Source organism: Thermobia domestica, chromosome 5, assembly GCF_964235325.1.
Source record: "Thermobia domestica chromosome 5, izTheDome1.hap1.1, whole genome shotgun sequence".
NCBI lineage: Eukaryota > Metazoa > Arthropoda > Insecta > Zygentoma > Lepismatidae > Thermobia > Thermobia domestica.
This window is the reverse complement of record NC_137458.1, coordinates 306,869,618-306,884,162: the sequence shown is the minus strand read 5'-3', so window position 1 is coordinate 306,884,162 and position 14,545 is coordinate 306,869,618. Positions and strand designations below refer to the sequence as shown.

The following is a 14,545-nucleotide window of genomic DNA, read 5'->3' as shown; positions in this document are numbered from 1 at the left end:
CGAGAGGCATGGTTTTTTTTTCTAAGAAAACGTACATTTCTAAAAAATACGAACGTTTTTTCTATTTACAATATTAAATATGATCCATTGGATTTGTTCCTCCGACTTTTCCTTGAAATTGGGTGTATGTATAATACACACACAGAACGTCAACAAAACACACAATATGGCTTCTATCCGGTTGCTTTAATGGTTATCGTGTACTTTCCTCTATTTTCATGGGTACATTCTTCGGTACGAATTTTCGATACCTATAAATCTTTCCTGTAGCCACTAAATCATGGGTAAGGAGCTGGGATGCGGTGCGTACTCACTAGTCTAAGGTACATTGAACTTTCATAGGTACATCAGGGATTTACCTGCTATTTCTTGGGTACCTCGTGCAAATTCATGGTACTGTTATTAGGGTGTATAGTACAATATTCTACATGATAAGTTTTAGGAAATTTTCTTTTAACTCTCTATTTAAACCAATCAAAAATTCATGGAATATTTATTTCCACAAACCAATTATAATATTTGATTATTCATTAAAGATTAGAAAGTTGATGATAATTTTAGGACGAGAATTTAGAAGCTATGTGTCATTAATTTACGTTTCCAGAAAGTCAGAATATAATTGCAAAGAAAGGGCAATGTCGAATATTATAAGTTGTTTGATGGAGTCGTGAGACAGCAAATTGTTTTTTAGAAGTTAACCGAAAACCCAAAACTTTGATATTTTCTCGGTATATGACAAGAGACCAACGCCTCACAGATTTCAAACTTACGATTTGAAACCTTCCAATAAAGAATTAGTAATTAGACCATTATCAAATTTTGTCAATATATTGTTGTCAGTGTGACCAACTTCCGAGGCAAAAAAGTCACAAAGTTGCCAACAAACATAACACCATGTTTTGTCATTCTATATAGATACCTTATTTTTGTAAGTGTTCAAACGTTTCGTTAAAAGATTATTCTGACCATATATCTTACCTGTCGCATCACTATCATGATTAATCGCCATGTTCGTTTCATGATTGAGATGTTATTTACGATCTATGGCACTGCATATTACAGAATGAGAATTCACACATTTACACAGGTGGAGTTTTTGGGACGTTTCGGGGAAAATCGGAATGAAGTAAAATGCCTCCCAAGAACGAAGGAATTTCCGGATGTGAACTTAACAGAAGATTTGTGGTTAATTTAGGAGAACGAATCCAGGTTAGATTTCCGCCTTCATTCTTTCTCAAAGAACATAGTCAAGCACTGTATACAAAAGGTTGTAATATTAAACTCCTTAATATTCACCTCCCCTATGACTCCACTCTACGTCGTACTAAAGATGTTATGAGAGTGCCAGGTGGCCCGACACCGCATTACTCTGGTAAACTGGAGAGCTCCTCCGTGGCTAAGCGGTTAGCGTACGCGCCTTTCGCGTGGGAGACCCGGGTTCGATTCCCGGCGGGAGCTCATGTGGTTCGGATTCCACGTTAATCAGTAGGTCCACGTCTCATATAGCCTCGCTGCTGAAAGGGACATTAAACTAAAAAATCAACTCAAATCAACTCTGGTAAACTGAACATTCTAGGCATTTCCAATAATTAATAAACATTGGTATATTTATACCATACATTCTTACTTAAACATCATATAATCAAATTACAGTCTAATTAATCTCTCTTGAAATGAAAATTTAAATATTGTCACATATTTAAATATTTATTTATTAAAATTTATATTTTTCTGGTTATAGATGCACACCACGGACACATTCATTGATATAAACTATAATGAGTTTGGTATTTGTTTATGCAAAATCTATGATTTTAATTCCAAGACTATTCTTAGACTTTTTAAATCAATGTTCACTCAGTTTGACACTTTTCTATCTAGTGCAACATTGTGAAATATTATACGAAAGTCTATTGAAAAATACTAAACTAAATGACATGGCCCAACAGAACCTATCACCATCGTAACCATCATCATAGTAATTCTGCCATTATTGACAGTTTGCTTACAGCAATGGGAAGCTTCTATCTCCTCTGCTTCCCTCAAATCTCTTTCTCTTCATGTACGAATTTTCTGTTTTTATATTGCCCATCAATTGTAGTATTCTTTGCACTCTTCCTCTCTTTCCTTCCACCATACCCTCTTCCACGTCCCTTTTGATACAGGACCTTGTTTCCCAATGTACCAACCAGTTTTTCTCTTTCCTCTTAATATATAAATTTATTTTCTCCCCCACCATTTCTAACGCCTTCTCGCTCGGTTTTCTTCCGACCTAGTTAATTTTCTCCATTCTCCTCCAAATCCACAATTCCAAAGCTTCCAGTCAATTTTCATTTTTGCGGTAAGTACATGCTTCTGCACCATACAGTACAATACTCCACACGAAGCATTTTATGGATATTTTTATCTTAACTATTTATTCAATGTTGCTCAAAATAATCTTTTCTTTCTCCTCAAAACTTCTTTCGGCAATCCCATCCGTGCTTTTATTTCAAGTCGCATTTCATATCCTCACTAAAATGCTACTCAGGGATCGAAAAGTAGTCACCTGCTCGTTTTGTCCTTTCCAAATTCTATATTTGACTGACTGCTTCGTTCCAATCATTATAGCTTTTGTCTTTCTAACATTTATTATAATCCCATATTTGTTACTTTCGGGTACCGATTGCCTTGAAACCCCGGAACCCAGAATTAGCCCGGGATAGAGGATTTGCATTTTCAAAAACGACAATCTCAGCAAAATGCACAAGTCATTTATTTTCAAAGGAAAAATAATTAAATTACCCATTTCTTGTTCTATTAGTCTTGTAGTTCTGAGTCTATGTGAAAATTACCGACATAGATAAGGACAATGAATTATGATTAGTTAGTAGAACATTCCACTTTAGTATCACAGGAATTTATTTATTTTTATTTTTATTTTATTTTATACAAGTAACAATACAGAACATAGTGGACACATGCACTGCACACACAAATAGTATATCTATTTTTAGGCCGGAAATTCTCCGGTAGTCCAGAGACTTATTATCAGGCCTATACAAAAAACTTAGTTTACATACCAGCCTATATGGCCGGATGGCCTCCGGTATTCTACGAGGCCAAAAAAACATTAAAACATACTATGATATACATAAAGACATACAGACACATACATATATATATATATTGGTGGCAACACTTCTAATACACACACCACAACTATAAAATTATTTTATTTTTTCTTTTACATTTATTAGCACTACGACTGGTACCCTCCGGACCTCCTTGAGGTTCCAGTCCTTCGCAGGGTTTCTTTAATATTAATCAGTATTATATTATAAATCATTTTTATAGCTGTTACTTTTTTACTACAATTTTAATTAACTATCATTTAATTTATTATTAATTTTACACTATCTTTCAACAAGAAGACACATACATAATACAACCTAATGACATAATATGATTATGATAGATGGCTCTTCACAGAAGCTTTCGCTTGTGAGTGAGAAACCATCTTCATAAATATATATATATATATAATTGAAATTTTATCATTTTCTCATCTTTTTCTCTTTTTCTTCCTTCTCTCCTCCATTATTTTTTCTTTCCCTTCCCTATTTTTTCCTTTTCAAAAAAATAAAAAAATAAACCCCCAGTAGTTGTAGATAAGCATATTTCAAGTGACTTTAGTCGATTATTTACTAATTTAATACATTAATTTAATACGTTTATTTAATACATTAACGCTCTTAAGTCATCATTCTTTATTTCCTTTAACCAATTAGTTGTTAGTATTTTTAATCTATGCATTTTTCCTTTTTCCCTAATTTCTTTTGGAGTATTATTATAAAGTTTCGGAGCCAAATAATATGTTTGATTTTGTGATATACCCTTATTTAGTTTTATTGTTTCAAGATCTTTTTGAGTTACTTCTCTTGTTCCATACCCATGAGCAATTTTATTCCATTCATTTTCATGTTTTTTACATAGAGTAGGACTGCTTTTATATATAATTTTTCAACAGTTAAGACTGAAAATTCTCTATACAGGTTTTCTAGACTGTCTTCTTTGTTTTTATTTAAACATATTCTTATAATATTATTTTGCTGAACTTTTAAAGGTCTTATATGCGTCTCATAGGCAGATCCCCAACTTAAGATACCATACTGTAATATATTTTGTGTTAGTGCATAATATAAAATACGTAAAGCTTTTAATTCTAAACACCCTCTTAATTGTACAAATTTATACAGCAATTTTCTTAATGTCTTGGCTACATGTTGAATATGCGATGTCCAGTTTAAATGTTTATCAATTTTCACTCCTAAATAATTTTCTTCAGTTACTTTATTTATTATATTACAGTTACAGTCTAAAGTATTAATACAGTTATGATATTTTAAGACAAAATTTTGTGGCTGTCCGGTTATTGTTGGTGAGAAAGCAATATAATTGGTTTTCGTTAAGTTTAGTACTAAGGAATTTTGTTCAAGCCATTGTTTTACTTTCTTTACTGTTATTTCTGCTTTTTTATAAGTTTCTTCCCACTTTTTCCCTGTTATTGTTATAGTGGTGTCATCTGCAAAAGATTGAATATAGCCATGAATGCCTATATTGTACAAATCATTTATATAAATTATAAATAAAATTGGACCTAATACTGATCCTTGTGGCACTCCATAGCTAACCTGTGTTAAGTCACTCATAACATTTCCAATTTTAACAGCTTGCAATCTATTACTTAAATAACTAGTAAACCACGAGAGTACTACATCTCTTACTCCATAATGTTCTAGCTTAGTTAACAATATATTATGAGATATTGTATCGAATGCTTTGGTTAAATCCAAAAATATTGTTATTACTTTTTCATTATGATCCATGTAATTTGTTATTATTTCCGTTAGTTTATAAATTGCATCAGATGTACTTCTCTCTTTTCTGAAACCAAACTGCTTTAATGCAAGTATGTTATTAGTTTCAAGAAAGGAAACTAATCTCTTTTTAATACATTTTCTAATATTTTAACACAATTACTAAGTAGCGATATTGGTCTATAGTTATTGAGATCCTTTCTTGACCTTTTTTTATATACTGGTTTCACGAGTGCTAGTTTAAATTGATTAGGGAAAATACCTGTTTCTAAACTCATATTATATATATGCAACAGTGGTTTAGTTATTTCTTCTTTTACATTTTTCAATATTTTAGCAGTTATTTCATCTAGTCCTGGAGCCGATTTTGCTTTTAGTTGGTTTATATAAAATGAGATTTCTTGTTCAGTAATAGGCGTAAAAAACACTGTTTTTAGCTTTGTTTCCTAGATTTTCATTTATTTTGGTTAAATTTACATTTTTTACTAACCTTTCACCTATATTGCAGAAATATTTGTTGAATGTGTCAACTACTAGTTTAGGATATTGCTGAAAGTTAATGTTACCCGTAGCCGTTTGTATTACTTTAATGTCCATGCTTTTGTTTTCTTTTTTGTCAATAATGTTTGATATTACATTCCATAATTTACCTGTATTCCTTTCACAATTAACAATCTGCTTTTTATAGTACTCATTTTTTTACCATTTTTATCAGTTGAGTTACCTTATTTCTATATTTTTATAGTGTTCTTTTATTTCTAGATTATCTTTATTTTTTATTACAAGTTTGCTTAATTTGTCTCTTTCTCGTATATGTAATATCAATTCGTCAGTTGTCCATGGCTTTAACTTACGATATTTTGGGATATTTTTTTCAATTACTATTTGTGAAGTTTTAATACATTTTTGTAATGTCGAAATGAAAGCTGAAGTAGCTAAATTTACATCCAAACTTTGATACACATTCAACCAACTACACTTCTGTATTTCATTTTTTAGTCTTTGGTAATCTATAATAGTTCTAGGTTTGTTTGTTATTGATTTATCAGCAATTTTCATATTTAAGTTAACACTAGTAATATAATGATCTGTATTTGCCGTATGCAATATTGCTGCAGTGACATTTTGATTATATTTTTGCCTTAAAAAAATATGATCTATACATGTTTTAGTTGTTTCAGTTACTCTTGTATAATTATTTATACATGAACATGAAATATACCCGTTTTTATAAAGTATGTTTAAGTAGTTGTCTACATTTTCGTCGTACCTATTACTTAATATGTCAAAATTTATGTCTCCAATAACCAACCCATTTGTTTTGATATTTTAAAGTTCATTTTCAAAGGAGCGTAAGAATTCTCATCCATTACCACTTGGCGTTCTATAAATACACATTCAATTATAGTTTTCTTTGCCATATGAAATATTTAAACTTAGACCAGAAGCATCATTTAGTTCTAATTCTGTAATATTCTCAATACTAATATTATTATTTATGAATACCATTACACCATCTGCTTTATTTAGAGATCGTTTTGTGAAGAAACAATGATAATTTTTTAAATATATTTCATATTGATTATGCCATGTTTCGGAGAGAACTAATACATGTAAATTAAATTCTAAATTTTGTAATAAAATTAAAAGCTCATCCCAATTTTTACGAACACTTCTAATATTAAGATTCAAGATGTTGATACCAATTTTATCTTTAAATACATTATTAAATAAAGTAACAGTTTCGCATACATTAGTTTCGATATTTTGTTGAGTATTTATATCTTCAATTATAGAACTTGTTTCAAGCATTTATTTAACCCTTCCTACAATTCTTACTACCTGTTTTTGCTGAAAATTACGTCAATTTATCAACATCTTCTAGGCTACGTAATATAAAAACATCTTTATCTCCCTCCCTTTTACGCAACTTTATGCTACCTGTACTATCTACCCACAGGAAGGCATCATTCTTTTCGCTTTTAATTTTCCTGGCTTTTCCAAACACCTTTCTGTGGTTTAGAGTTAGACTTTGATTGACATAGATGGGTTCATTATGGTTATATCCTAAGTGGGTACAATTGAGATTCCTCTTTACTTTACGTTTCTGGAGGAAATTTTCTTTAACCTCTCTCCGAACAAACTTAACCATTAAATTTCCTGATGTTTGGTGAGGAGCTTTCTTTACTCTATGGCATACATCTATCATTTCTCTTTCAATGTTTATGTCTAAAGCACGGCCCAACTGTTTTACAACTTCATATGTATCTTCGTTCGTTTTTTCTGGTACACCCTGTATTTCTAGCGTGTTTCGTCTTCCATACTGGTCGAGCTCATCTAATCTCATCTCAGTGTCTAGTAGCTGCTTTTTGAGAGCGTTGTTTTCTTCCTTCAGCCGTTCAATAGTAGCAAGGCACGCAGAAATACTTTCTGATTGTCTTTTGATGATGTCTGCATTTTTATCCAGTTTCTGATGCGCCAGGTCAAGAGACTTTCCAAGTTCACGCTCAAGGTCAGTGTTGTTTTTTTTAATCACGGAGATATCATCTTTTAGTTCTTTTAACAGTTTATAAATGTCTTCGATAGATGGAAGCACTTCATTCTGTTCTGAATTGGTATTACGCCTAGCTTTTATGCAACCTTTACACTTCCAAGTCAAATTTGATTGTTTCATATATTCCACGTCACTTTCTTTTAACTGCGAACATTTTAGGTGGGTCCAGTTTAGACACTCAATGCACTGAATTTTGGAGGTAACATCTTGTATCAGAACAGGTTTGGAACACTCAATGCAGGAGCTCATGATGTTTGTTTATATCTTATGATCGTACTCCTATTCAGGTATTTGATGTTTACGTGTCAATCAATTTATGATTTTTGCAACAGATAGTAAGGTCAGCGATATTATTTAACAAAATGTATCTAGTTAAATGTAAGAGTACTTACCGAATTCGTTATTCTTGTATCACTTCACTCACGTAAACAGTATCACTTAAATTTAAACTAAATATTAGGAGCACTTTATAATGTGTCTTTACACATCCATACCAGTGTTGCCAATCTTCCGATTTGCTTAGTTGTGAAAAATTATAGAGTACATTGGTATACTATGTAAAGTATGTATACGGTCGCTGATTTCTAATCACAATCAGAAATAGGATTAAAAGATAAATGGTAAGATTTTTCTATCAAGGGGGAACTATGACTACTTTTATTTTAACAACCTTTTTGTCTTAAATGTTCTCTCGAGTTCACCCCCTTCCCCTTCAATTTTGGGTACGGAAATGCAAGAACATATTTAGATTTTGATTATTGATTGCATTATATTTCAAGCATCATTTCTCGGATCTTACCCTGTGGAATATGTCGATATATCGATATTCTCGATATCGATATTGACACATATCAACATTCGATGTTGCAAATATATCAACATTGATATATCCATATCCTAAATTTTCGATATCGATCTTGCTGGGGTGCGAGGCATAAGGGCCCCTAAGACTTGTGATGGATGAAGAAACAAAACTCAATTTTCACAATAATGTCTTCAAATGACAATTTCTTTATTACCACAAATTACGATGTAAATAAATCCACTTGCAAACTTGCAATATTATATACTAATTTCTTAGGCACCAAAACCTATTTGTTCCTGAAGAAAAGAAAGAAAACAGCACTTCTTAAAAGTAAGAGCTTCAAACTTTGACCTAGAATTTATCAAAAGAATGTTTTTTACCTCTCCCTTGGAGATTTCCATCCGGTTTTGCATCTTACCTGGTGAGACCGCTCATTGACAAAAACTGCACGCATGATTGCTATATGCTGACATTATCTTAAGCAGAGTCAGAGATTTGGAAAGAAAACGAGTTTTCAGTAATAGTAATAATAATTATTATCATTATTGTTATTTTATTAAAATAATTGGGTTCTTAACTAGGGTCCCATCTTGCATGGGTAGCAAGGAAGTTCGCTACGCCAATGGTGTCCCTTAGTCTGTGTTTGTCTCTGCGTTTATTGTGGAAGTTTGTTGTTGTGCTGTTAGGCTTTTATATTAAACCTTCACATTATGTAACATTTTTCATTTTACGAGTTTTTTTTAAAAAAAGGAAACGTCTTTCCTCTGATATATATTCCTTACCATTCGTCTTGTTTGAATTCTTAGGTAAGATCATTTTGTAAATTGTAATTTTTATGTCATTCATTTTCCTCTCAACAATAAAACCGTCATTTTAAACAATTTCTTTTATTCTCCAATGTGCAGCTTGCCAAACTGATATATTTGTAACAAAATTGGGGATTTGTACAACCCCTTCCTAATTCTCAATCAACCCAACAACTGCGTTTTGGGGGCCTACTATTGCACGAAAACGAGAATTACAGTCGATAAAGCACTTTTGGAGTTGTGTATACAAAATCATATTAGTTATTTTGAGCTAAGATTTCACAAAAGTGCACTATAAATTAAATACGATACTTACTACTAACAAACGATATTCAGTATTTCTATATTTCTTTGCGTATAGCGAGTATTATGTTAAGTATGACTTGTTGCTGTTTCGATTTTTACGGCGAATCAGAATACAAAAATGTCTAAGTTGAAAAGCTAGATTATTCGAACGTCTATTCTTATTATTGTCTGATCTCAGCGATTATGTTACATATAACATAAATAATTCTGTGTCTACCACAGGAGCGTCATTTCAGATTTTGCTTGGGGGGGCAAGACCCCTTGATATAAGTAAAATTTCGCGTTTTTCACTGATTTACTACTATTCCATTGATAAAATCTATTTACATCTCAAACTCAGGGGGGGCAAATGCCCCTCCCTGCTCCCCTTAAATGACGCCTCTGGTCTACCAGTTATTTTGGATATGTAATATATCTTCGATAAGCAGTCGTATTTAGGATCATTTGCTAATGTATACCACTTTATAAGCTATGTTAAGTGAGGATTATATAGAACTTTCTCATCTATTTGCGTCATTACCGCGAATCGATGATTTCACACATTTTAGAAAAATCGGGTGGCGTGTTCACTGGGTCACGGATACCTAGTCCTTCGTAGACGGAGATGGAACCCGTAGGATGACATGTCTTCAATTCTGACATTGCTGTTAAAGCCTCCAACATCGGCAGCTGAAATTGTGTGATTTGTGAGTTGTTTACAAAGGTAATGTCCAAAGACAACATTTGTGTTGACGCGCGTCTGCACCTAACAATTGGAACATCTGATGTTGGGCCTAATGTAAGGAGCAGGAGTATTACAAAGGCCAGGATAAAGCTAGCTCTATTAAATCATTGCTATTACTTACACCGTCTTGCACAGATTTACAACATAGGTGTAAAATGAAATGCTTCCAAATTAGTTTTTCCTGAAAAAAATATCCCATTGAAATAACATATATATATCTTAGTTAGACTCTACATTCGTAATACATTTATCATGTTGCTGCGTAGACTAAGAGCATTAATACCAAAAATGTAAGATGATTTGTTTCGTGGTGAACGGGAGCGTGCAAAACCCTGAGTGAGAGAATGAAAACGAGTTGCACACATGGATAGGAGATCGAATACACAGGGGCGAGTTCATGCAGGTGAATGTCGTGTGTCGGAGGTCCAGTACGATGTATACTTTTTTCGTTAAACTTAGACAGAATAAAAGTTAGTTGAGGATAGTTTGGCGGTTAATACAGTTCACTTCGTGTATTAGATAATAGTCTTTAGTAGATCAGATGGATAGAACGGAAGCATATGTTCAAACAGGCAGACAGTAGCGAGGCGTAAAAAACTTATCTGGAGATTCAGAGAGACCAAATCATAGGTACGCCGATAAGTGTCAAAAGCGTAGTTAAGGTGGCCAGTGTGTTAGAGATGCGTCTCAAGGAACAGTGTCCAAGGAAATATCAAGCTTTATCTATCTTACTTAACTTCACACTCATGGCTTCAATCAGACACGACGTTCACTCGACCCTAGTCTCTTATCACCAGTCTTACATCACTTTCACTCGACCTCCGCTCACTACTGCCACTCTGACATCACGCTCATTTCTTCTCACTTTCAGAACATTTCGACATCACACTCATTCAACAAACTTACACCACATTGATTTGGCCTCACACTCACATTTCTACATCACACGCTCACTTAATGCCACGATTACATCTGCTTTTACATCATGCTCTTATCATTTCAACATCACGCTAACATAACCAGTGTGACATAATGTTTACTTGACTTCAGTCTGACATCACGCTCATTTAACATCCCCTTCACATCACTAATTCGAATACGAACTCCGTGAACCTCTCGCTCTCATAACGCTGGCTCCACCTCATGCTCAGAATTTCATTTCATTTCATTTATTTGCCTGTTTCCTTACCTTACAAAACACGAGAAATTCTCATCTAAGCATTACAGTTGTCAATGAAATAAATAGAAAAAAATATCAGGTAGCTGAAAGTATTACCCTTATGCATGTTACTAAAATATGTAACCATAAAATACAAGATAGAGCTCCTCCCTGGCTAAGCGGTTAGCGTACGCGCCTTTGGCGTGGCGTTCGATTCCCGGCGGGAGCTCATGTGGTTCGGATTCCACGTCAATCAGTAATTCCATGTCTCATATAGCCTCTTGGGGACGCGGCAGAAGTCCTAAACGGCAGAAGTCCTAAAAGGCAGAAGTCCTATACGGCAGAAGTCCTAAAAATCATACCGAGGCAGAAGTCCTAAAAGGCAGAAGTCCTAAACTGCAGAAGTCCTAAAGATCTCTTGTGGCGCTACCATCGCGTCCGTAAGTAGAATACTGTCAATCTGTTAGTCAAAGTTTTAGATATACTGTTTCATATTACAGAGCCTTAGTTCTTAAAAGTTATTTGTATAAATACATATTCTATCGTTCTGAAATAATAAATAAATAAATAAATGAAGCCTATTGTCCGTTCTTATTCTTTCCATGATATATTTCTATGTTGACAAAACTTTAACTTTCTACCAAATTTGATTCCCAGATCTTTCATAATGTCTGTTTTTCTCTATTTCCACACCATTGACTTCATATTAGTAACATAATATTGTGGTTTAGTTATGTACGTCATAAATTTTGCTTTCCTTGTGTTGTTTTGAAGTAAATTATTTTTACACATATATTTCTTGTACAGAAGTCTTTCTGTAGCAAATAATTGTCATACTCGTAATTAACTACTCCTGGGATACGGCTGTTTCGGTGTAGGACGTTCGGTGCAGGGCGTTTCGGTGTACGGATTGCTCGGTGTAAGAACGTTTAGGTGTGAGGCTGGTTCGGTGTAAAAGTTCTAATGTTTACACCGAAACGTCCACTCTTCAAAATTAAAATTATTCGTTAGGGAGAAATAAATTCACGAAGTAGAATATATAAATTAATAAATAAAATAAAAATTAAATGTTTCTGTAATTGGCAAGGGTTACTTATTTATAGTGAGTCCCCTCGCTTCACTCTATGTCAGAACTTCTTATATCCTCAAATGTTATAATTATTAATTGATTGGGAAAACGTTTTACGGTAATGATGTATAGTAAAAAAGTGTGATGCATAAACATTGTATATACCACGCACACCTTATTACGGCAATAACTGTGCACAAATCGCAAAATGCTGCACAATCTTTGAAAGAAAATTTTCAAACACTGGCGGTTTTTCTTCCAATAACCGCTTTTATATCATGCATACACAATAAGATTAACAAATCTAGGAAAAGAAAACTGATTATGAATCAGTGATGAGATCTTAATTATATTATTACGGAGATGTAAATTCATGTTATAGTTGTAGAGAAGGACAGTGTCAGAAAAATATCTCAAGAAAATTTTTAACTGCCTTAAGAACACAACAAGAGGCTGAATCCTACCAGTTGTTCCTGCAGAAATTGTTTCTATTATGAGTTACTCTTTTGTTCTTAAAATAGGTCAAAGTTGAATTGTGATCACTCCACGAAACTAATAACAAAATGGACTTTGCATTAGACGCTTGAAGAAAAATCTCTTGGAATCATGATCTCACAAGACTTGATGTTAATTTTTCCTGATTTGATGCTTTTATAAGGATATCTTCAAATTTAAAGAGGTTGTGTTGGACTATAAGACCAAATGTTCCATTGTTTTCCTACAAAACAATTAAAAGTGGTGATAACAAAACACTATTTCCAGAAATTAAAGGCTGTATGATGTAGCTACGAGTCATAGAATTTACTGACTGTACCACACTTTCTACTGTTTGTGTCCCTGTAAACACTAGAGTACGTCCCGTCTGCATTTAAAAATTAAACCTATTGATCAGAGTTATAAATATTTAACTTTCCAATATGTGTTGCTTCATATTCGCGACAAATGCATTGGCATTGGCTTCTAACTTTTTGGCTATAGATTTAATCAACGTCCTGTTAAAATAAGTACGAAAAGTGGTTTCAAATCAGTCTGCACCTTCTCTCAGTAGCCCCTGCCAATTATAATTGTTCTTGGCTAACTGCAGAACATTTCAAACCAGAAGACTATTTGTAATTGTTATCATCATATTCGATCCGCCAATTTGAATTTTGTAATTTCAACGTCAGGTTCTGAATCACCTGTCCTAAAACCTCCTTGACAGTAAGCTGGTCGTATCATTTAATCTTCTATTTTAATGATTGCTTTCTGTTTATGCTTGGAGGCCACCTCTAACGTTCAAAGAGTGGTTTGTACCCTTAAACCCGCACCATTGCCTAAAATAAAATTTAAAAAAAGTGACGATTATTTTTTGATATTCTACAAGTATGCAAAGTTTCATTCAAATCAGTAAATTACACTTCCGTAAGTCTCCTTGTTAGTGCTGTTCAAATGGAAAAAATAAGTTAATTGGCGGATATGAAGTCAGAACAAAGAAAAAATACGCCGATGTTACGAAGAGACTGAACAACGTTTGTGAAAATTACAAATCTGACGATGTGATTACAGTCTTAAAAGGAATTGTGTACAATTTTAGATTCTTAGTTGAGTGATTCTATGTAATTATATTTTTTTCAACAATTTCTTTGAGTTGAGATGAGTTGATTCTGAGTTTAACGTCCCGTTCAGCAGCGAGGCTATATGAGACGTCCACATACTGATTAACGTGGAATCCGAACCACATGAGCTCTCACCGGAAATCGAACCCGGGTCTCCCATGCCAAAAATTCCTTTGAGGTATTATTCAGTTTGTATATATTATTACTGTGTCTCAGGAACTTTGTACAATATATTTATTTCAATTTAGAAATAATGCTAAATATTTTGCAGTAAATTTGATTATTATTCTATAAAACTCGCCTATGGACATCTCTGAATAGAAATAAATTGTTGCGAATGGATTGGTGTTGTATTATCATCCTATCTCAATAACAATGAGACTCCATAACAATGTTAATCAGTTTACACTATTCCAGAGTGGCTACACTATGACATTTCATGCCTGTTTATTACAAGCATATGATTAATGCAATCAAATATTAGGCTATACACCGAAACGTCCTTTACAGCAAGCGTCCTTACACCGAACCGTCCTTACACCGTAGCGTCCGTACACCGAAACGTCCTACACCGTAACGTCCTACACCGAAACATCCTACAGCGAAACATCCTACACCGAAACATCCTAAACCCTTACTCGTTATCATTATTAATAATAATTTGTGTT

The 14,545-nt window shown here is 33.4% G+C and overlaps 1 protein-coding gene across 1 annotated transcript; it reads right to left on the bottom strand.

The window, feature by feature from the left end:
• Positions 1 to 6,717: 6,717 nt before the first annotated feature.
• On the bottom strand, positions 6,718 to 7,662 carry LOC145685631 (uncharacterized). Its single transcript, XM_081758021.1, has one exon. The coding sequence runs from the start codon at positions 7,660 to 7,662 to the stop codon at positions 6,718 to 6,720; it is 945 nt and encodes a 314-aa protein (XP_081614147.1).
• Positions 7,663 to 14,545: the final 6,883 nt, after the last annotated feature.